Source organism: Oncorhynchus kisutch, linkage group LG16 (genome assembly GCF_002021735.2).
Source record: "Oncorhynchus kisutch isolate 150728-3 linkage group LG16, Okis_V2, whole genome shotgun sequence".
Classification (NCBI taxonomy): Eukaryota; Metazoa; Chordata; class Actinopteri; order Salmoniformes; family Salmonidae; genus Oncorhynchus; species Oncorhynchus kisutch.
In genome coordinates this window covers 1236914-1259424 of record NC_034189.2, presented here as the reverse complement: position 1 = coordinate 1259424, position 22511 = coordinate 1236914, and the positions used below count along the sequence as shown (strand labels likewise).

Here is a 22511-nt window from a genome sequence, read left to right as displayed (position 1 = left end):
GGTCATCAGTCTGTTATATAGAGCTATGGAGACAGGTCATCAGTCTGTTATATAGAGCTATGGAGACAGGTCATCAGTCTGTTATATAGAGCTATGGAGACAGGTCATCAGTCTGTTATATAGAGCTATGGAGACAGGTCATCAGTCTGTTATATAGAGTTATGGAGACAGGTCATCAGGAGACAGGTCATCAGTCTGTTATATAGAGCTATGGAGACAGGTCATCAGTATGTTATATAGAGCAAAATATGTCATATTTTTCCCATTTTAATTGAAGTACTTTTCACCAACTTGAGAAAATGTATGATTCTCAAGGTATTCCAGGACTTGAATTTCAGAGTGCCAAATTCAAGTACTTTAAGCAGCTCAAACACCTTGTGAACCCTGAGTCTACAGGTAACTACAGGGATACCATCTACAGGTGACTACAGGGATACAGTCTACAGGTGACTACAGAGATACAGTCTACAGGTGACTACAGGGATACAGTCTACAGGTGACTACAGGGATACAGTCTACAGGTGACTACAGGGATACAGTCTACAGGTGACTACAGGGATACAGTCTACAGGTGACTACATGGATACAGTCTACAGGTGACTACAGAGATACAGTCTACAGGTGACTACAGGGATACAGTCTACAGGTGACTACAGGGATACAGTCTACAGGTGACTACAGGGATACAGTCTCCAGTTGACTACCGGGATACAGTATACAGGTGACTACAGAGATACAGTCTACAGGTGACTACAGGGATACAGTCTACAGGTGACTGCATGGATACAGTCTACAGGTGACTACAGGGATACAGTCTACAGGTGACTACAGGGATACAGTCTACAGGTGACTACAGGGATACAGGTTACAGGTGACTACAGAGATACAGTTTACAGGTGACTACAGAGATACAGTCTACAGGTGACTACAGGGATACAGTCTACAGGTGACTACAGGGATACAGTCTACAGGTGACTACAGTCTACAGGTGACTACAGAGATACATTCTACAGGTGACTACAGAGATACAGTCTACAGGTGACTACAGAGATACAGTCTACAGGTGACTACAGAGATACAGTCTACAGGTGACTACAGTCTACAGGTGACTGCAGAGATACAGTCTATACAGTCTCCAGGTGCCATATAAACCAGGAAAGGAGATGCACATTGTTGATGCATTGAGCCGAGCATGAAGAGAGAAGAAGAACCATACCTGAAGGAACAGAGAGGGAACCATACCTGAAGGAACAGAGAGAGAACCATACCTGAAGGAACAGACAGAGAACCATTCCTGAAGGAACAGACAGAGAACCATTCCTGAAGGAACAGACAGAGAACCATACCTGAAGGAACAGACAGAGAACCATACCTGAAGGAACAGACAGAGAACCATACCTGAAGGAACAGACAGAGAACCATACCTGAAGGAACAGACAGAGAACCATACCTGAAGGAACAGACAGAGAAATTGCTGGATGGTGAGCTGGATGTAAACTTATCAACTTCCTGTTTCAGAAGAGAAACTGCAGCAACAGAAGGAGATTAAGAGTTAAGACAGTTCAACAGGATGACCAGACACGAGAGGGGAAGTCACAGAGACAGTTCAACGGGATGACCAGACACGAGAGGGGAAGTCACAGAGACAGTTCAACAGGATGGCCAGACACGAGAGGGGAAGTCAGAGAGACAGTTCAACAGGATGACCAGACACGAGAGGGGAAGTCAGAGAGACAGTTCAACAGGATGACCAGACACGAGAGGGGAAGTCAGAGAGACAGTTCAACGGAATGACCAGACACGAGAGGGGAAGTCACAGAGACAGTTCAATAGGATGACCAGACACGAGAGGGGAAGTCAGAGACAGTTCAACAGGATGACCGCACACGAGAGGGGAAGTCAAAGACAGTTCAACAGGATGACCAGACACGAGAGGGGAAGTCAAAGACAGTTCAACAGGATGACCAGACACGAGAGGGGAAGTCAAAGACAGTTCAACAGGATGACCGCACACGAGAGGGGAAGTAAAAGACAGTTCAACAGGATGACCAGACACGATAGGGGAAGTCAAAGACAGTTCAACAGGATGACCAGGGGGAGGGGAAGTCACAGAGACAGTTCAATAGGATGACCAGACACGAGAGGGGAAGTCAGAGACAGTTCAACAGGATGACCAGACATGAGAGGGGAAGTCTCAGAGACAGTTCAATAGGATGACCAGGGGGAGGGGAAGTCAGAGAGACAGTTCAACAGGATGACCAGACACGAGAGAGGAAGTCACAGAGACAGTTCAACAGGATGGCCAGACACGAGAGGGGAAGTCACAGAGACAGTTCAACAGGATGACCAGACAGGAGAGGGGAAGTCACAGAGACATTTCAACAGGATGACCAGACACGAGAGGGGAAGTCACAGAGACAGTTCAACAGGATGAGCAGGGGGAGGGGAAGTCAGAGAGACAGTTCAACAGGATGACCAGACACGAGAGGGGAAGTCAAAGACAGTCCAACAGGATGACCAGACACGAGAGGGGAAGTCAAAGACAGTTCAACAGGATGACCAGAGACGAGAGAGGAAGTCACAGAGACAGTTCAACAGGATGACCAGACACGAGAGGGGAAGTCACAGAGACATTTCAACAGGATGACCAGACACGAGAGGGGAAGTCAGAGAGACAGTTCAACAGGATGACCAGGGGGAGGGGAAGTCAGAGAGACAGTTCAACAGGATGACCAGGGGGAGGGGAAGTCAGAGAGACAGTTCAACAGGATGACCAGACACGAGAGGGGAAGTAAGAGAGACAGTTCAACAGGAAGTCAGAGACAGTTCAACAGGAAGTCAGAGACAGTTCAACAGGAAGTCAGAGACAGTTCAACAGGAAGTCAGAGACACTACGGCACTACTGGACCTGCTGTTCAAAGGGTCAGAACTTGTCGTTCCTCAGAGAATGCGAGACGACATTATGAAAACAATACAAGAAGCACACATGGGACTGGTCAAATGTAAGGAATGAGCCAGGGTTCAGTCCAGGCATGGCTAAACAGATAGAAGATGTTGTAGCAAAATGTGCAGTCTGCAACACACACAACAACAACCAAAGAGAGACCCTCGTGTCTAATCCAATCAGAGAGGAGCTTGGACCTCCAGCCTTTACAACGACACAGAATACCTACGATGTGTGGATTACTACTCAAAATACCCAGAAACCTCCAAACTCAGTGGAACAACAAGTAAACACATTATTACAGCACTACAGTCGAGCTCAGCAACAACGTTTGGTGATCCGACAATGGAAGACAGCTGGCGAATGTCAGAGTCCCCTACCAGCTAGGAGTTCACACCTGTCAGGTGGAGCTTTCCGGCACAGATGAGAGAGCAGATCAGACTGGGAAGAACCTGTTGAGAAAACAGCCAAGCTGAGAGAGCAGTTCAGACTGGGAAGAACCTGTTGAGAAAACAGCCAAGCTGAGAGAGCAGTTCTGTGAAGAACCTGTTGAGAAAACAGCCAAGCTGAGAGAGCAGTTCAGACTGGGAAGAACCTGTTGAGAAACAGCCAAGCTGAGAGAGCAGTTCAGACTGGGAAGAACCTGTTGAGAAACAGCCAAGCTGAGAGAGCAGTTCAGACTGGGAAGAACCTGTTGAGAAACAGCCAAGCTGAGAGAGCAGTTCAGACTGGGAAGAACCTGTTGAGAAACAGCCAAGCTGAGAGAGCAGTTCAGACTGGGAAGAACCTGTTGAGAAACAGCCAAGCTGAGACAGCAGTTCAGACTGGGAAGAACCTGTTGAAACAGCAATGGAGATTCTTACACACCCCTGGATGGAATAGGTCTCACACCTGCACAACTACTCATGAGAAGAAGGCTAACAGCGCCACCCTCAGGCCCTCCAGGTAAATATATGTAGTCATTAGTAACAGCACCACCCACAGGCCCTCCAGGTAGTCATTAGTAACAGCACCACCCTCACGCCCTCCAGGTAAATACATGTAGTCATTAGTAACAGCACCACCCTCAGGCCCTCCAGGTAAATACATGTAGTCATTAGTAACAGCACCACTCTCAGGCCCTCCAGGTAGTCATTAGTAACAGCACCACCCTCAGGCCCTCCAGGTAAATACATGTAGTCATTAGTAACAGCACCACTCTCAGGCCCTCCAGGTAGTCATTAGTAGCAGCACCACCCTCAGGCCCTCCAGGTAGTCATTAGTAACAGCACCACCCTCAGGCCCTACAGGGAGTCATTAGTAACAGCACCACCCTCAGGCCCTCCAGGTAAATACATGTAGTCATTAGTAACAGCACCACCCTCAGGCCCTCCAGGTAGTCATTAGTAACAGCACCACCCTCAGGCCCTCCAGGTAGTCATTAGTAACAGCACCACCCTCAGGCCCTCCAGGTAAATACATGTAGTCATTAGTAACAACACTACCCTCAGGCCCTCCAGGTAGTCATTAGTAACAACACTACCCTCAGGCCCTCCAGGTAGTCATTAGTAACAGCACCACCCTCAGGCACAAGGTGCACCTGTGTAATGATTTTATTCTATTTTTACCAAATACTGCAGTGACACCTCTTGCACTGAGATGCAGTATCTTAGACCACTGAGATGCCGTATCTTAGACCACTAAGATGCAGTATCTTAGACCACTAAGATGCCGTATCTTAGACCACTGAGATGCAGTATCTTAGACCACTGAGATGCAGTATCTTAGACCACTAAGATGCCGTATCTTAGACCACTGAGATGCAGTATCTTAGACCACTAAGATGCCGTATCTTAGACCACTGAGATGCCGTATCTTAGACCACTGAGATGCCGTATCTTAGAACACTGAGATGCAGTATCTTAGACCACTAAGATGCCGTATCTTAGACCACTGAGATGCCGTATCTTAGACCACTGAGATGCCGTATCTTAGACCACTGAGATGCAGTATTTTAGACCACTGAGATGCAGTATCTTAGACCACTAAGATGCCGTATCTTAGACCACTAAGATGCCGTATCTTAGACCACTAAGATGCAGTATCTTAGACCACTAAGATGCCGTATCTTAGACCACTGCGATGCAGTATCTTAGACCACTGAGATGCAGTATCTTAGACCACTAAGATGCAGTATCTTAGACCACTGAGATGCAGTATCTTAGACCACTGAGATGCAGTATCTTAGATCACTGAGATGCAGTATCTTAGATCACTGAGATGCAGTATCTTAGACCACTGAGATGCAGTATCTTAGACCACTGAGATGCAGTATCTTAGACCACTGAGATGCAGTATCTTAGATCACTGAGATGCAGTATCTTAGATCACTGAGATGCAGTATCTTAGACCACTGAGATGCCGTATCTTAGACCACTAAGATGCAGTATCTTAGACCACTAAGATGCCGTATCTTAGACCACTGAGATGCAGTATCTTAGACCACTGAGATGCAGTATCTTAGACCACTAAGATGCCGTATCTTAGACCACTGAGATGCAGTATCTTAGACCACTAAGATGCCGTATCTTAGACCACTGAGATGCCGTATCTTAGACCACTGAAATGCCGTATCTTAGAACACTGAGATGCAGTATCTTAGACCACTAAGATGCCGTATCTTAGACCACTGAGATGCCGTATCTTAGACCACTGAGATGCCGTATCTTAGACCACTGAGATGCAGTATTTTAGACCACTGAGATGCAGTATCTTAGACCACTAAGATGCCGTATCTTAGACCACTAAGATGCCGTATCTTAGACCACTAAGATGCAGTATCTTAGACCACTAAGATGCCGTATCTTAGACCACTGCGATGCAGTATCTTAGACCACTGAGATGCAGTATCTTAGACCACTAAGATGCAGTATCTTAGACCACTGAGATGCAGTATCTTAGACCACTGAGATGCAGTATCTTAGATCACTGAGATGCAGTATCTTAGATCACTGAGATGCAGTATCTTAGACCACTGAGATGCAGTATCTTAGACCACTGAGATGCAGTATCTTAGACCACTGAGATGCAGTATCTTAGATCACTGAGATGCAGTATCTTAGATCACTGAGATGCAGTATCTTAGACCACTGAGATGCCGTATCTTAGACCACTAAGATGCAGTATCTTAGACCACTAAGATGCCGTATCTTAGACCACTGAGATGCAGTATCTTAGACCACTGAGATGCAGTATCTTAGACCACTAAGATGCCGTATCTTAGACCACTGAGATGCAGTATCTTAGACCACTAAGATGCCGTATCTTAGACCACTGAGATGCCGTATCTTAGACCACTGAGATGCCGTATCTTAGAACACTGAGATGCAGTATCTTAGACCACTAAGATGCCGTATCTTAGACCACTGAGATGCCGTATCTTAGACCACTGAGATGCCGTATCTTAGACCACTGAGATGCAGTATTTTAGACCACTGAGATGCAGTATCTTAGACCACTAAGATGCCGTATCTTAGACCACTAAGATGCCGTATCTTAGACCACTAAGATGCAGTATCTTAGACCACTAAGATGCCGTATCTTAGACCACTGCGATGCAGTATCTTAGACCACTAAGATGCAGTATCTTAGACCACTGAGATGCAGTATCTTAGACCACTGAGATGCAGTATCTTAGATCACTGAGATGCAGTATCTTAGATCACTGAGATGCAGTATCTTAGACCACTGAGATGCAGTATCTTAGATCACTGAGATGCAGTATCTTAGATCACTGAGATGCAGTATCTTAGACCACTGAGATGCAGTATCTTAGATCACTGAGATGCAGTATCTTAGATCACTGAGATGCAGTATCTTAGACCACTGAGATGCAGTATCTTAGACCACTAAGATGCAGTATCTTAGACCACTGCGCCAATCAGCTTCTTGATACGCCACACCTGTCAGGTGGATGGATTATCTTGTCAAAGGACAAATGGTGCACAAATTCAGAGAGAAATACGTTTTTTTGTGTGAATGAAAATTTCTGGGATCTTTAATGATTTCAGCCATGGAGCACTGCTCCCGAGTGGCGCAGTGGTCTAAGACACTGCATCTCAGTGGTAGAGGAGTCACTACAGTCACCCTGGTTCGAATCCAGGCCCATAGGCCGGTGCACAATTGGCCCAGTGTCACCTGGGCTGTCATTGTAAATAAGAATTTGTTCTTAACTGACTTGCCTAGTTAAATGAAATGTTGCATTTATATCTTTGTTCAGTATAGAAAACCAAAGCAACGTATGTTGCCACTTCACCCCATAGACATTAAAACCAGCTTCACCCCTCTCGCCAAAGTGAGCCAGAAAGGATTCCAATCTCTAGGCTCTTGTCGTTTTCATTGTTGTGAATCGCTTCATCATATTACTAACAAGACAAGTAGTGGACAATGTTCAGATCTGATCGGACAGACATGGTTAGTACCGTTGTCAATCAGCTAGTAATAAACTATCACAGACCCGCGCAAAAAACATCAGAATCACAATATTGGTCCATTTACCGTGTACCCACCGCGTTCAACTAGGGCGAAAATCTGCCGCACGGCATGCAGTAGTTGGAGTTGGCTCTTTGGTACCAAATCAAGGCTGAATCGAACGCACCCTGGCCAATCAGGGACGAGTTTCCGCACATCTCAACACTCGGGTCCCCGCCCCCAGCGTTCTACTGACGGTAATCAGCCAACGGGGGCGGACTGGGGGCGGGGTCTGAGCTCCATCCAGTTTGAACCTCTATCAACTGGCCTCGGTAGCAAAGCACACAGCGTCGACAACAACAACAACAACGTGAAACGAATTATTTCTATCTGACCGGTTAAAGTAAGTCATGGAAAAGATTACACGTTAGTAGTAGTCAAATTAAATGTTTTCCCTACATGAAGCCATTTAATGAAAAATGTACCTGAATAATTGTAGAAAACGTTAGTTTCCCCTTGCATGTTTAACTCGTATTTTGTCTGCTAAGTTACTGTACCGTTAACTGTTAACGTTACTGTACGGTAACGTTACTGTATATTAACGTTAGCTAACTACAAAGCGAGCCACCGAAACGTTACGTAGCTACATCTACATTTCACATGTAGTTAAAGTAAAAAATAAACTTGCTTTATTAAGGATGACTAATTTGATTACTCATTATTATTTTTCTTCTTCACACTAGCTAACGTTAACTAGCCGAAAGCTAGCAGCGTTAGCATCTTTAGCATAAATGCTAGCGCTGGGGGATGGGATGAGTTAGCAGCGCGTTAGGCGGGAAGCAAATGGTGGGCCCATTGTTCTCAACGAGCTAGCATGCTAGGTGGCAGCTAACCGGGCTAACCCTCACTGCAAACTCTATACAGTCTACTGCACACGGGTCTACAATGTTATCTGACGTGGATCCTAGCTAGTTAACCACTTTAGCTAGATGCTCTTGCATAAAAGTAGTTAATAAATGTGTCTATTTTTCTCCCGGGGTTCATCAGTCAGTCGTGTCACCATGGTGAAAGGGGACGTTAATAAACCCAAGGGCAAGACGTCAGCCTACGCCTTCTTCGTCCAGACCTGCCGGGAGGAACAGAAGATTAAACAACCCGACCAGTCGGTCAACTTCGCGGAGTTCTCCAAGCAGTGTTCAGAGAGATGGAGGGTACATATTAATACACACATCACAGTGTGTTATACCACCACGGTGTCTGTTATACCACTGTGTCTGTTATAACGGTGTTATACCACCACTGTGTCTGTTATAACAGTGTTATACCACCACTGTGTCTGTTATAACGGTGTTATACCACCACGGTGTCTGTTATACCACTGTGTCTGTTATAATGGTGTTATATCACTGTGTCTGTTATAACGGTGTTATACCACTGTGTCTGTTATAATGGTGTTATACCACCACTGTGTCTGTTATAACGGTGTTATATCACTGTGTCTGTTATAATGGTGTTATATCACTGTGTCTGTTATAACGGTGTTATATCACTGTGTCTGTTATGAAATGGAGAAGTTATAACTGTGTGTAGGCTTCCACTGATGATGTGTAATATAGTAGTGTGTTTATAACTGTGTGTGTGTGTAATAGTTATACCTGTGTTTGTGTGTAATAGTATATATATATAATGTAGTGTGTTTTATAACTGTGTGTAGGCTTCCACTGCGATTGACAAGCGTCGTTTTGAGGACATGGCGAAGAACGACAAGGTGCGTTATGAGAGGGACATGAGGGGGTACGTCCCCCCCAAGGGGATGGCCAAGAGTGGTAGGAGGAAGAAGGACCCCAACGCTCCAAAACGACCCCCGTGAGTCACACACTACTGTATATCCATCACATATGGCCTGCTTCACTCTAACCCTCCTCCCTCCATCACATATGACCTGCTTCCCTCTAACCCTCCTCCCTCCATCACATATGACCTGCTTCCCTCTAACCCTCCTCCATCCATCACATATGACCTGCTTCCCTCTAACCCTCCTCCGTCCATCACATATGACCTGCTTCCCTCTAACCCTCCTCCATCCATCACATATGACCTGCTTCCCTCCTCCCTCCATCACATAGGACCTGCTTCCCTCCTCCCTCCATCACATATGACCTGCTTCCCTCCTCCCTCCATCACATATGACCTGCTTCCCTCTAACCCTCCTCCCTCCGTCACATATGACCTGCTTCCCTATAACCCTCCTCCCTCCAACACATATGACCTGCTTCCCTCTAACCCTCCTCCCTCCATCCATCACATATGACCTGCTTCCCTCTAAGCTTCCTCCCTCCATCACATATGACCTGCTTCCCTCTAACCCTCCTCCGTCCATCCATCACATATGACCTGCTTCCCTCTAACCCTCCTCCGTCCATCACATATGACCTGCTTCCCTCTAACTCTTCTCCGTCCATCACATATGACCTGCTTCCCTCTAAGCCTCCTCCCTCCATCACATATGACCTGCTTTCCTCTAACCCTCCTCCCTCCATCACATATGACCTGCTTCCCTCTAACTCTTCTCCGTCCATCACATATGACCTGCTTCCCTCTAACCCTCCTCCCTCCATCACATATGACCTGCTTCCCTCCTCCCTCCATCACATATGACCTGCTTCCCTCTAACCCTCCTTCCTCTTCCTCCCCCAGGTCTGCCTTTTTTGTGTTCTCAGCAGAGTTCCGTCCGACGGTCAAACAGGAGTTCCCAGGTACACTAATGATGATGACAGTATTACTACCAGGAGTTCCCAGGGTCACTAATGATGACAGTATTACTACCAGGGTCACTACTGATGACAGTATTACTACCAGGGTCACTAATGATGACAGTATTACTACCAGGAGTTCCCAGGGTCACTAATGATGACAGTATTACTACCAGGAGTTCCCAGGGTCACTAATGATGACAGTATTACTACCAGGGTCACTACTGATGACAGTATTACTACCAGGGTCACTAATGATGACAGTATTACTACCAGGGTCACTAATGATAACAGTATTACTACCAGGGTCACTAATGATAACAGTATTACTACCAGGGTCACTAATGATGACAGTATTACTACCAGGGTCACTACTGATGACAGTATTACTACCAGGGTCACTAATGATGACAGTATTACTACCAGGGTCACTAATGATGACAGTATTACTACCAGGGTCACTAATGATAACAGTATTACTACCAGGGTCACTAATGATGACAGTATTACTACCAGGAGTTCCCAGGGTCACTAATGATGATGAGGATGACAGTATTACTACCAGGAGTTCCCAGGGTCACTAATGATGACAGTATTACTACCAGGAGTTCCCAGGGTCACTAATGATGACAGTATTACTACCAGGAGTTCCCAGGGTCACTAATGATGACAGTATTACTACCAGGGTCACTACTGATGACAGTATTACTACCAGGGTCACTACTGATGACAGTATTACTACCAGGGTCACTAATGATGACAGTATTACTACCAGGAGTTCCCAGGGTCACTAATGATGACAGTATTACTACCAGGGGTTCCCAGGGTCACTAATGATGACAGTATTACTACCAGGGGTTCTCAGGGTCACTAATGATGACAGTATTACTACCAGGAGTTCACAGGGTCACTAATGATGACAGTATTACTACCAGGAGTTCACAGGGTCACTAATGATGACAGTATTACTACCAGGGGTTCTCAGGGTCACTAATGATGACAGTATTACTACCAGTCTCCAGGCTGTTCTATAGGAGAGTCTAATAGTAATGTATATACACGTATAATAATGTACAGTTGAAGTCGTTAGTTTACATACACTTAGGTTGGAGTCATTAAAACATGTTTTTAAACCTCTCCACAAATTTCTTGTTTACAAACTATAGTTTTGGCAAGTCGGTTAGGACATCTACTTTATGCATGACAAGTCATTTTTACAACAATTTATAATTATAATTCACTGTATCACAATTCCAGTGGGTCTGACTGCCTTTAAACAGCTTGGAAAATTCCAGAAAATGATGTCATGGCTTTCGAAGCTTCTGATAGGCTAATTGACATCATTTGAGTCAATTGGAGGTGTACCTGTGGATGTATTTCAAGGCCTACCTTCAAACTCAGTGCCTCTTTGCTTGACATCATGGGAAAATCAAAAGAAATCAGCCAAGATCCCAGAAAAAAATGGTGGGCCTCCACAAGTCTGGTTCATCCTTGGGAACAATTTCCAAACGCCACGTTCATCTGTACAAACAATAGTACACAAGTATAAACACCATGGGACCACGCAGCCGTCATACCGCTCAGGAAGGAGACGTGTTCTGTCTTCTAAAGATGAATGTACTTTGGTGTGAAAAGTACAAATCAATCCCAGAACAACAGCAAAGGACCTTGTGAAGAGGATGGAGGAAACAGGTACAAAAGTATCTATCCACAGTAAAACGAGTCCCATATCGACATAACCTGAAAGGCTGCTCAGCAAGGAAGAAGCCACTGCTCCAAAACCACCATAAAAAAAGTCAGACTACGGTTTGCTACTGCACATTGTCACGCCCTGACCTTAGAGATCCTTTTTATCTCTATTTTGGTTTTGGGTGTGAGTTGGAGTTCTATGTTTTGTATTCTATGTTTAGTTGCCTGTTCTGCACTAGCCATATTCCTTGGGTAGTTTGTGGGTTGTTATTCTATGTTTAGTTGAATGTTCTGCACTAGCCATATTCCTTGGGTAGTTTGTGGGTTGTTATTCTATGTTTAGTTGAATGTTCTGCACTAGCCATATTCCTTGGGTAGTTTGTGGGTTGTTATTCTATGTTTAGTTGCCTGTTCTGCACTAGCCATATTCCTTGGGTAGTTTGTGGGTTGTTATTCTATGTTTAGTTGAATGTTCTGCACTAGCCATATTCCTTGGGTAGTTTGTGGGTTGTTATTCTATGTTTAGTTGAATGTTCTGCACTAGCCATATTCCTTGGGTAGTTTGTGGGTTGTTATTCTATGTTTAGTTGCCTGTTCTGCACTAGCCATATTCCTTGGGTAGTTTGTGGGTTGTTATTCTATGTTTAGTTGAATGTTCTGCACTAGCCATATTCCTTGGGTAGTTTGTGGGTTGTTATTCTATGTTTAGTTGAATGTTCTGCACTAGCCATATTCCTTGGGTAGTTTGTGGGTTGTTATTCTATGTTTAGTTGAATGTTCTGCACTAGCCATATTCCTTGGGTAGTTTGTGGGTTGTTATTCTATGTTTAGTTGCCTGTTCTGCACTAGCCATATTCCTTGGGTAGTTTGTGGGTTGTTATTCTATGTTTAGTTGAATGTTCTGCACTAGCCATATTCCTTGGGTAGTTTGTGGGTTGTTATTCTATGTTTAGTTGAATGTTCTGCACTAGCCATATTCCTTGGGTAGTTTGTGGGTTGTTATTCTATGTTTAGTTGAATGTTCTGCACTAGCCATATTCCTTGGGTAGTTTGTGGGTTGTTATTCTATGTTTAGTTGCCTGTTCTGCACTAGCCATATTCCTTGGGTAGTTTGTGGGTTGTTATTCTATGTTTAGTTGCCTGTTCTGCACTAGCCATATTCCTTGGGTAGTTTGTGGGTTGTTATTCTATGTTTAGTTGAATGTTCTGCACTAGCCATATTCCTTGGGTAGTTTGTGGGTTGTTATTCTATGTTTAGTTGAATGTTCTGCACTAGCCATATTCCTTGGGTAGTTTGTGGGTTGTTATTCTATGTTTAGTTGAATGTTCTGCACTAGCCATATTCCTTGGGTAGTTTGTGGGTTGTTATTCTATGTTTAGTTGCCTGTTCTGCACTAGCCATATTCCTTGGGTAGTTTGTGGGTTGTTATTCTATGTTTAGTTGAATGTTCTGCACTAGCCATATTCCTTGGGTAGTTTGTGGGTTGTTATTCTATGTTTAGTTGAATGTTCTGCACTAGCCATATTCCTTGGGTAGTTTGTGGGTTGTTATTCTATGTTTAGTTGAATGTTCTGCACTAGCCATATTCCTTGGGTAGTTTGTGGGTTGTTATTCTATGTTTAGTTGAATGTTCTGCACTAGCCATATTCCTTGGGTAGTTTGTGGGTTGTTATTCTATGTTTAGTTGAATGTTCTGCACTAGCCATATTCCTTGGGTAGTTTGTGGGTTGTTATTCTATGTTTAGTTGAATGTTCTGCACTAGCCATATTCCTTGGGTAGTTTGTGGGTTGTTATTCTATGTTTAGTTGCCTGTTCTGCACTAGCCATATTCCTTGGGTAGTTTGTGGGTTGTTATTCTATGTTTAGTTGAATGTTCTGCACTAGCCATATTCCTTGGGTAGTTTGTGGGTTGTTATTCTATGTTTAGTTGAATGTTCTGCACTAGCCATATTCCTTGGGTAGTTTGTGGGTTGTTATTCTATGTTTAGTTGAATGTTCTGCACTAGCCATATTCCTTGGGTAGTTTGTGGGTTGTTATTCTATGTTTAGTTGAATGTTCTGCACTAGCCATATTCCTTGGGTAGTTTGTGGGTTGTTATTCTATGTTTAGTTGAATGTTCTGCACTAGCCATATTCCTTGGGTAGTTTGTGGGTTGTTATTCTATGTTTAGTTGAATGTTCTGCACTAGCCATATTCCTTGGGTAGTTTGTGGGTTGTTATTCTATGTTTAGTTGAATGTTCTGCACTAGCCATATTCCTTGGATAGTTTGTGGGTTGTTATTCTATGTTTAGTTGCCTGTTCTGCCATATTGCTTCACGGTTCGTTTTGTTAAGTTCTGTTTAGTTCTGTTCAGTGTTCTCTCTTTAATTAAAGAGTTATGTTCCCACGCTGCGCCTTTGTCTCCTCTTTACAACGAACGTGACAACATGGGGACAAAGATCGTACTTTTTGGAGAAATGTCCTCTGGTCTGATGAAACAAAAATAGAACTGTTTGGCCATAATGACCATCGTTATGTTTGGAGGAAAAAGGGGAAGGCTTGCAAACCGAAGAACACCATCCCAACCGTGATGCATGGGGGTGGCAGCATCATGTTGTGGGGGTGGGACTGTTCCACTTCACACAATAGATGGCATCATGAGGTCGGAAAATGATGTGGATATATTGAAGCAACATCTCAAGACATCAGTCGGGAAGTTAAAGCTTGGTCGCAAATGGGTCTTCCAAATGGACAATGACCCCAAGCATACTTCCAGTTCTGGAAAAATGGCTTAAGGACAACAAAATCAAGGTATTGGAGTGGCCATCACAAAGCCCTGACCTCAATCCTATAGAAAATGTGTTGGTAGAACCGAAAAGGCGTGTGCGAGCAAGGAGGCCTACAAACCTGACTCAGTTACACCAGCTCTGTCAGGAGGAATGGGCCAAAATTCACCCAACTTATTGTGGGAAGCTACCTGAAATGTTTGACCCAAGTTAAACAATTTAAAGGCAATGCTACCAAATACTAATTGAGTGTATGTAAACTTCTGACCCACTGGGAATGTGATGAAAGAAATAAAAGCTGAAATAAATCATTCTCTCTACTATTATTCTGACATTTCACATTCTTAAAATAAAGTGGTGATCCTAACTGACCTAAAACTGAATTTTTACTAGGATTAAATGTCAGGAATTGTGAAAAACTGAGTTTAAATGTATTTGGCTAAAGTGTATGTAAACTTCTGACTTCAACTGTATATACTACTACCTTATAGAACAGCTTGGAGACAATAATATATACATTATTATATATATACTACCCCCTATGAGGTACTATATATATATAATGTATGTATTATTGTCTCCAGGCTGTTCTATAAGGGGTAGTATATACAGTGCCTTGCGAAAGTATTCGGCCCCCTTGAACTTTGCGACCTTTTGCCACATTTCAGGATCAACAACAAGTGGGACACAATCATGAAGTGGAACGACATTTATTGGATATTTCAAACTTTTTTAACCAATCAAAAACTGAACAATTGGGCGTGCAAAATTATTCAGCCCCTTTACTTTCAGTGCAGCAAACTCTCTCCAGAAGTTCAGTGAGGATCTCTGAATGATCCAATGTTGACCTAAATGACTAATGATGATAAATACCATCCCCACTGTCAAACATGGTGGTGGCAGCATCATGGTTTGGGCCTGCTTTTCTTCAGCAGGGACAGGGAAGATGGTTAAAATTGATGGGAAGATGGATGGAGCCAAATACAGGACCATTCTGGAAGAAAACCTGATGGAGTCTGCAAAAGACCTGAGACTGGGATTGGAGATTTGTCTTCCAACAAGACAATGATCCAAAACATAAAGCAAAATCTACAATGGAATGGTTCAAAAATAAACATATCCAGGTGTTAGAATGGCCAAGTCAAAGTCCAGACCTGAATCCAATCGAAAATCTGTGGAAAGAACTGAAAACTGCTGTTCACAAATGCTCTCCATCCAACCTCACTGAGCTCGAGCTGTTTTGCAAGGAAGAATGGGAAAAAATTTCAGTCTCTCGATGTGCAAAACTGGTAGAGACATACCCCTAGCGACTTATAGCTGTAATCGCAGCAAAAGGTGGCGCTACAAAGTATTACCTTAAGGGGGCTGAATCATTTTGCACGCCCAATTTTTCAGTTTTTGATTTGTTAAAAAAGTTTGAAATATCCAATAAATGTCGTTCCACTTCATGATTGTGTATACTTATTTTCCACCATAATGTGCAAATAAATTCATAAAAAATCCTACAATGTGATTTTCTGGATTTTTTTCCCTCATTTTGTCTGTCATAGTTGAAGTGTACCTATGATGAAAATTACAGGCCTCTCATCTTTTTAAGTGGGAGAACTTGCACAATTGGTGGCTGACTAAATACTTTTTTGCCCCACTGTGTATATATATATATATATATAAAATGTATGTATTATTGTCTCCAGGCTGTTTTGTATGAGGTAGTATATATATATATATATATATAATGTATGTATATGAGGTAGTATATATAATGTATATGAGGTAGTATATATAATGTATGTATTATCGTCTCCAGGCTGTTTTGTATGAGGTAGTATATATATATATATATATAATGTATGTATATGAGGTAGTATATATAATGTATATGAGGTAGTATATATATATATATAGTGTATGTATATGTGGTAGTATATATAATGTATATATTATCGTCTCCAGGTTGTTCTATAGGAGAGACAGCTAAGAAGCTGGGGATCATGTGGGGTCAACAGACTCCAACCCAGAAACAGCCGTTTGAAGAGAAGGCTCTCCGACTGAGGGAGAAATACGACAAGGTACTCTACGTTACTACGGTAACAAACACGCACACAGATACAGGACTTTAACATGGCTTCACATTAGCTTATTTAGCCACATGTAGTAGGACATATATTTTGCTTGTCCAAAATCTCCGTAACACCATTTTTACACAATGACAGGAACCCCTTTTAAAAAATTTGTATTAGTATCTTAGAAAATCAGTAATAGAGTGAATTCAGGAAGTATTCAGACCTCTTGACTTATTCCACATTTTGTAACGTTACAGCCTTATTCTAAAATGGATTAAATAGTTTTTCTCCCTCATCAATCTACACACTATAATGACAAAGCAACAAAATGTTTTTTAAAGAAAACGTCACATTTACATCAGTATTCAGACCTTTTACTCAGTACTTTGTTGAAGCACCTTCGGCAGCGATTACAGCTTCTAGTCTTCTTGGGTTTGATGCTACCAGCTTGGCACACCTGGATGGGGAGCGGCGCTGCTCAGCTATTTTCAGGTCTCTCCAGAGATGTTCGATCAGGTTCAAGTCCGGGCTCTGGCTGGGCCACTCAAGGACATTCAGAGACTTGAGACATTCAGAAGCCACTCCTGTGTTTTCTTGTCTGTGTGCTTAGGGTCGTTGTCCTGTTGGAAGGTGAACCTTCGCCCCAGTCTGAAGTCCTGAGTGCTCTGGAGCAGGTTTTCATCAAGGATCTCTCCGTACTTTGCTCCATTCATCTTTCCCTTGATCCTGACTAGTCTCCCAGTTCCTACCGCTGAAAGACATCCCCACAGCATGATGCTGCCACCACCATGTTTCACCGTAGGGATGGTGTCTGGTTTCCTCCAGACGTGATGCTTGGCATTCTGGCCAAAGAGTTCAATCCTGGTTTCATCAGACCAGAGAATCTTGTTTCTCATGGTCTGAGAGTCTTTAGGTGCCTTTTGGCAAACTCTAAGCGGGCTGTCATGCGCCCTTTTACCAAGGAGTGGCTTCCGTCTGGACACTCATAATGGTCTGATTGGTGCAGAGATGGTTGTCTTTCTGGAAGGTTCTCCCATCTCCACAGAGGAACTCTGGAGCTCTGTCAAAGTGACCATCGGGTTCCTGGTCACCTCCCTGACCTGGCCCTTCTGGAAGGCTCTCCCATCTCCACAGGGGAACTCTGGGGCTCTGTCAGAGTGACCCTTGGGTTCTTGGTCACCTCCCTGACCAAGGCCCTTTTCCCCTGATTGCTCAGTTTGGCCTGGCGGCCAGCTCTAGGAAGAGTCTTGGTGGTTCCAAACTTCTTCCATTTAAGAATGATGGAGGCCACTGTGTTCTTGGGGACCTTCAATGCTGCAGACATTGTTTGGTACCCGTCTCCAGTTCTGTGCCTCAACACAATCCTGTCTTGGAGCTCTACGGACAATTCCTTCGACCTCATGGCTTGGTTTTTGCTCTGAAATGCACTGTAAACTGTGGGACCTTTATAGACACGTGTGTGCCTTTCCAAATCATGCCCAATCAATTTAATTTACCACAGGTGGACTCCAATCAAGTTGTAGAAACAACTTGGATGGAAACAGGATGCACCTGAGCTACATTTTGAGTCTCATAGCAAAGAGTCTGAATACTTATGTAAATAAGGTATGTGTTTTTTATTTTTCATGAATTTGAAAACATTTCTAAAAAACAGTTTTCTTTTTGTCATTATGGGGTATTGTGTGTAGATTGATGATGACATCATTAGAGGGTATTGTGTGTAGATTGATGATGACATCATTAGAGGGTATTGTGGGTAGATTGATGATGACATCATTAGAGGGTATTGTGTGTAGATTGATGATGACATCATTAGAGGGTATTGTGGGTAGATTGATGATGACATCATTATGTGGTATTGTGTGTAGATTGATGATGACATCATTAGAGGGTATTGTGTGTAGATTGATGATGACATCATTAGAGGGTATTGTGTGTAGATTGATGATGACATCATTAGAGGGTATTGTGTGTAGATTGATGATGACATCATTAGAGGGTATTGTGTGTAGATTGATGATGACATCATTAGAGGGTATTGTGTGTAGATTGATGATGACATCATTAGAGGGTAGTGTGTGTAGATTGATGATGACATCATTAGAGGGTATTGTGTGTAGATTGATGATGACATCATTAGAGGGTATTGTGTGTAGATTGATGATGACATCATTAGAGGGTATTGTGTGTAGATTGATGATGACATCATTAGAGGGTATTGTGTGTAGATTGATGATGACATCATTATGTGGTATTGTGTGTAGATTGATGATGACATCATTATGTGGTATTGTGTGTAGATTGATGATGACATCATTAGAGGGTATTGTGTGTAGATTGATGATGACATCATTATGGGGTATTGTGGGTAGATTGATGATGACATCATTATGGGGTATTGTGGGTAGATTGATGATGACATCATTATGGGGTATTGTGGGTAGATTGATGATGACATCATTATGGGGTATTGTGGGTAGATTGATGATGACATCATTATGGGGTATTGTGGGTAGATTGATGATGACATCATTATGGGGTATTGTGTGTAGATTGATGATGACATCATTATGGGGTATTGTGGGTAGATTGATGATGACATCATTATGGGGTATTGTGGGTAGATTGATGATGACATCATTATGGGGTATTGTGGGTAGATTGATGATGACATCATTATGGGGTATTGTGGGTAGATTGATGATGACATCATTATGGGGTATTGTGGGTAGATTGATGATGACATCATTATGGGGTATTGTGGGTAGATTGATGATGACATCATTATGGGGTATTGTGGGTAGATTGATGATGACATTTGTATTTTTTTAATCCATTTTAGAATAAGGCTGTAATGTATCAAAATGTGGAAAAAGTCAAAAGGTCTGAATACTTTCTGAATGGCTTTCTGATCAAGCCTGTCTCAAAATATACCACTGCCCCTTTAAGGCTCTCCTGGAGGATGATACCGCTGCATACCGCTTCAGCTGTACAACACCATCTCTCTGTCTGTAGGATATGGCTGCATACCGCTCCAGCTGTATAACACCATCTCTCTGTCTGTAGGATATGGCTGCATACCGCTCCAGCTGTATAACACCATCTCTCTGTCTGTAGGATACCGCTGCATACCGCTCCAGCTGTATAACACCATCTCTCTGTCTGTAGGGTATGGCTGCATACCGCTCCAGCTGTATAACACCATCTCTCTGTCTGTAGGATATGGCTGCATACCGCTCCAGCTGTATAACACCATCTCTCTGTCTGTAGGATATGGCTGCATACCGCTCCAGCTGTATAACACCATCTCTCTGTCTGTAGGATATGGCTGCATACCGCTCCAGCTGTATAACACCATCTCTCTGTCTGTAGGATATGGCTGCATACCGCTCCAGCTGTATAACACCATCTCTCTGTCTGTAGGATATGGCTGCATACCGCTCCAGCTGTATAACACCATCTCTCTGTCTGTAGGATATGGCTGCATACCGCTCCAGCTGTATAACACCATCTCTCTGTCTGTAGGATACCGCTGCATACCGCTCCAGCTGTATAACACCATCTCTCTGTCTGTAGGATATGGCTGCATACCGCTCTGGTGCGAACGTTAAGAGGGTGCCGATGCGACCCGGTCCCGGTGGCTCGTCCAATATGATGCCCCACGCCATGGCTGGTGGCGACGATGATGATGACGACGACCTTGAGGACGATGATGACGAGGATGACGATGATGATGAGTAAAGTGTTAGCGTAGTGTTCGTGCCTGTTGGATTGGTGCGTTCGATTTAGCGCTCGCCTAGTGGGCGGAGTTTGCGCATTTTGAGACCATTCCATTGGTCCTAAAGTGGAAACTCCGCCCTCCCAGGGTCGCGGCGAGGTAAAACGAACAAACCCAGTTCCACCGGAATCCTAACGGGCCAGAGGAGGAATCTGATTGGCTGAAAGTTATGTGTGCCTGTCAGTGACCCTGCAGGGTTGAGGGCTGACCAGAGGTCAAAGGTTAGTTAGGTCAGGGGTTAGTTAGAGCTGGACTGGACCAGACACGACCTAAAGGGGACTCATAATATCACCGTGTAACTGAATAGTCGTCATCGCAAACATCTGTAACCCTGGAAACAGTTGCTGTGGGCCAACATGTCCAATAGCAGACCTCTGTTGGGGTTGGATAAGAGCTGAATGTTGTGGGTGTCTTCATTCGGTGTTGCTGTTTGTAGAAGGTTGTTGTTGTTCCCAGGGTTGTGTGTGGTCCTAGTGGTGTTCAGGCTCTACAATATTATCACGTGTCGTAACAGAGCTGTGTGACGCTACAGACTCTTTTAAAATATACACTTTATTTTTTTGTTTTTAATTTTCTTTTTTAATGGAAAAATGTGTCCTGAAACAATATGTAGAAATTGACTTTTATAATAAAAAAAATTATGATTCTGAAAATGTTTTTGGGTGTTTTATCTAATTCCAACACTGATGCAAATAATTAAAGGACGGCAGTAAGATAACAATAGTGGGCCTATATACAGGGTATTACGGTACTGAGTCGATGTGGAGGCTATATCAAGAGTCGGCTTTCTATTCCGCAACAAAGCCTCCTTCACTCAAGCCGCCAAGCTTACCCTAGTAAAACTGACTATCCTACCGATCCTCGACTTCGGCGATGTCATCTACAAAATGGCTTCCAACACTCTACTCAGCAAACTGGATGCAGTCTATCACAGTGCCATCCGTTTTGTCACTAAAGCACCTTATACTACCCACCACTGCGACTTGTATGCTCTAGTCGGCTGGCCCTCGCTACATATTCGTCGCCAGACCCACTGGCTCCAGGTCATCTACAAGTCTATGCTAGGTAAAGCTCCGCCTTATCTCAGCTCACTGGTCACGATGGCAACACCCATCCGTAGCACGCGCTCCAGCAGGTGTATCTCACTGATCATCCCTAAAGCCAACACCTCATTTGGCCGCCTTTCGTTCCAGTACTCTGCTGCCTGTGACTGGAACGAATTGCAAAAATCGCTGAAGTTGGAGACTTTTATCTCCCTCACCAACTTCAAACATCAGCTATCTGAGCAGCTAACCGATCGCTGCAGCTGTACATAGTCTATTGGTAAATAGCCCACCCTTTTCACCTACCTCATCCCCGTACTGTTTCTATTTATTTACTTTTCTGCTCTTCTGCACACCAATATCTCTACCTGTACATGACCATCTGATCTTTTATCACTCCAGTGTTAATCTGCAAAATTGTAATTATTTGCCTACCTCCTCATGCCTTTTGCACACATTGTATATAGACCCCCCCCTTCGTTTTCTACTGTGTTATTGACTTGTTAATTGTTTACTCCATGTGTAACTCTTTGTTGTATGCTCACACTGCTATGCTTTATCTTGGCCAGGTCGCAGTTGCAAATGAGAACTTGTTCTCAACTAGCCTACCTGGTTAAATAAAGGTGAAAAAAAATAAAAATATACAGGGTATTACGGTACTGAGTCAATGTGGAGGCTATATACAGGGTATTACGGTACTGAGTCAATGTGGAGGCTATATACAGGGTATTACGGTACTGAGTCAATGTGGAGGCTATATACAGGGTATTACGGTACTGAGTCAATGTGGAGGCTATATACAGGGTATTACGGTACTGAGTCAATGTGGAGGCTATATACAGGGTATTACGGTACTGAGTCAATGTGGAGGCTATATACAGGGTATTATTACGGGTTCGGTACTGAGTCAATGTGGAGGCTATATACAGGGTATTACGGTACTGAGTCAATGTGGAGGCTATATACAGGGTATTACGGTACTGAGTCAATGTGGAGGCTATATACAGGGTATTACGGTACTGA

At 43.5% G+C, this 22511-nt stretch overlaps 1 protein-coding gene across 2 annotated transcripts; it reads left to right on the top strand.

Moving 5' to 3' along the window:
• The first annotated feature begins 7670 nt into the window (after positions 1–7670).
• On the top strand, positions 7671–21098 carry LOC109886029 (high mobility group protein B2-like). 2 transcript variants are annotated; one of them, XM_031791574.1, is made up of 6 exons: positions 7671–7796; positions 8441–8604; positions 9108–9259; positions 10091–10149; positions 16558–16673; positions 19683–20231. In XM_031791574.1, exons 2-6 carry the CDS (start codon positions 8455–8457, stop codon positions 19731–19733), a joined length of 528 nt encoding a protein of 175 aa, XP_031647434.1. In that variant the 5' UTR covers positions 7671–7796; positions 8441–8454; the 3' UTR covers positions 19734–20231. The 2 variants fall into 2 exon arrangements, with proteins under 2 accessions (XP_031647434.1, XP_031647433.1); XM_031791573.1 differs by lacking the exon at positions 19683–20231 and adding an exon at positions 20244–21098 and having other exon boundaries at positions 7672–7796.
• The last annotated feature ends 1413 nt before the right edge of the window (positions 21099–22511 follow it).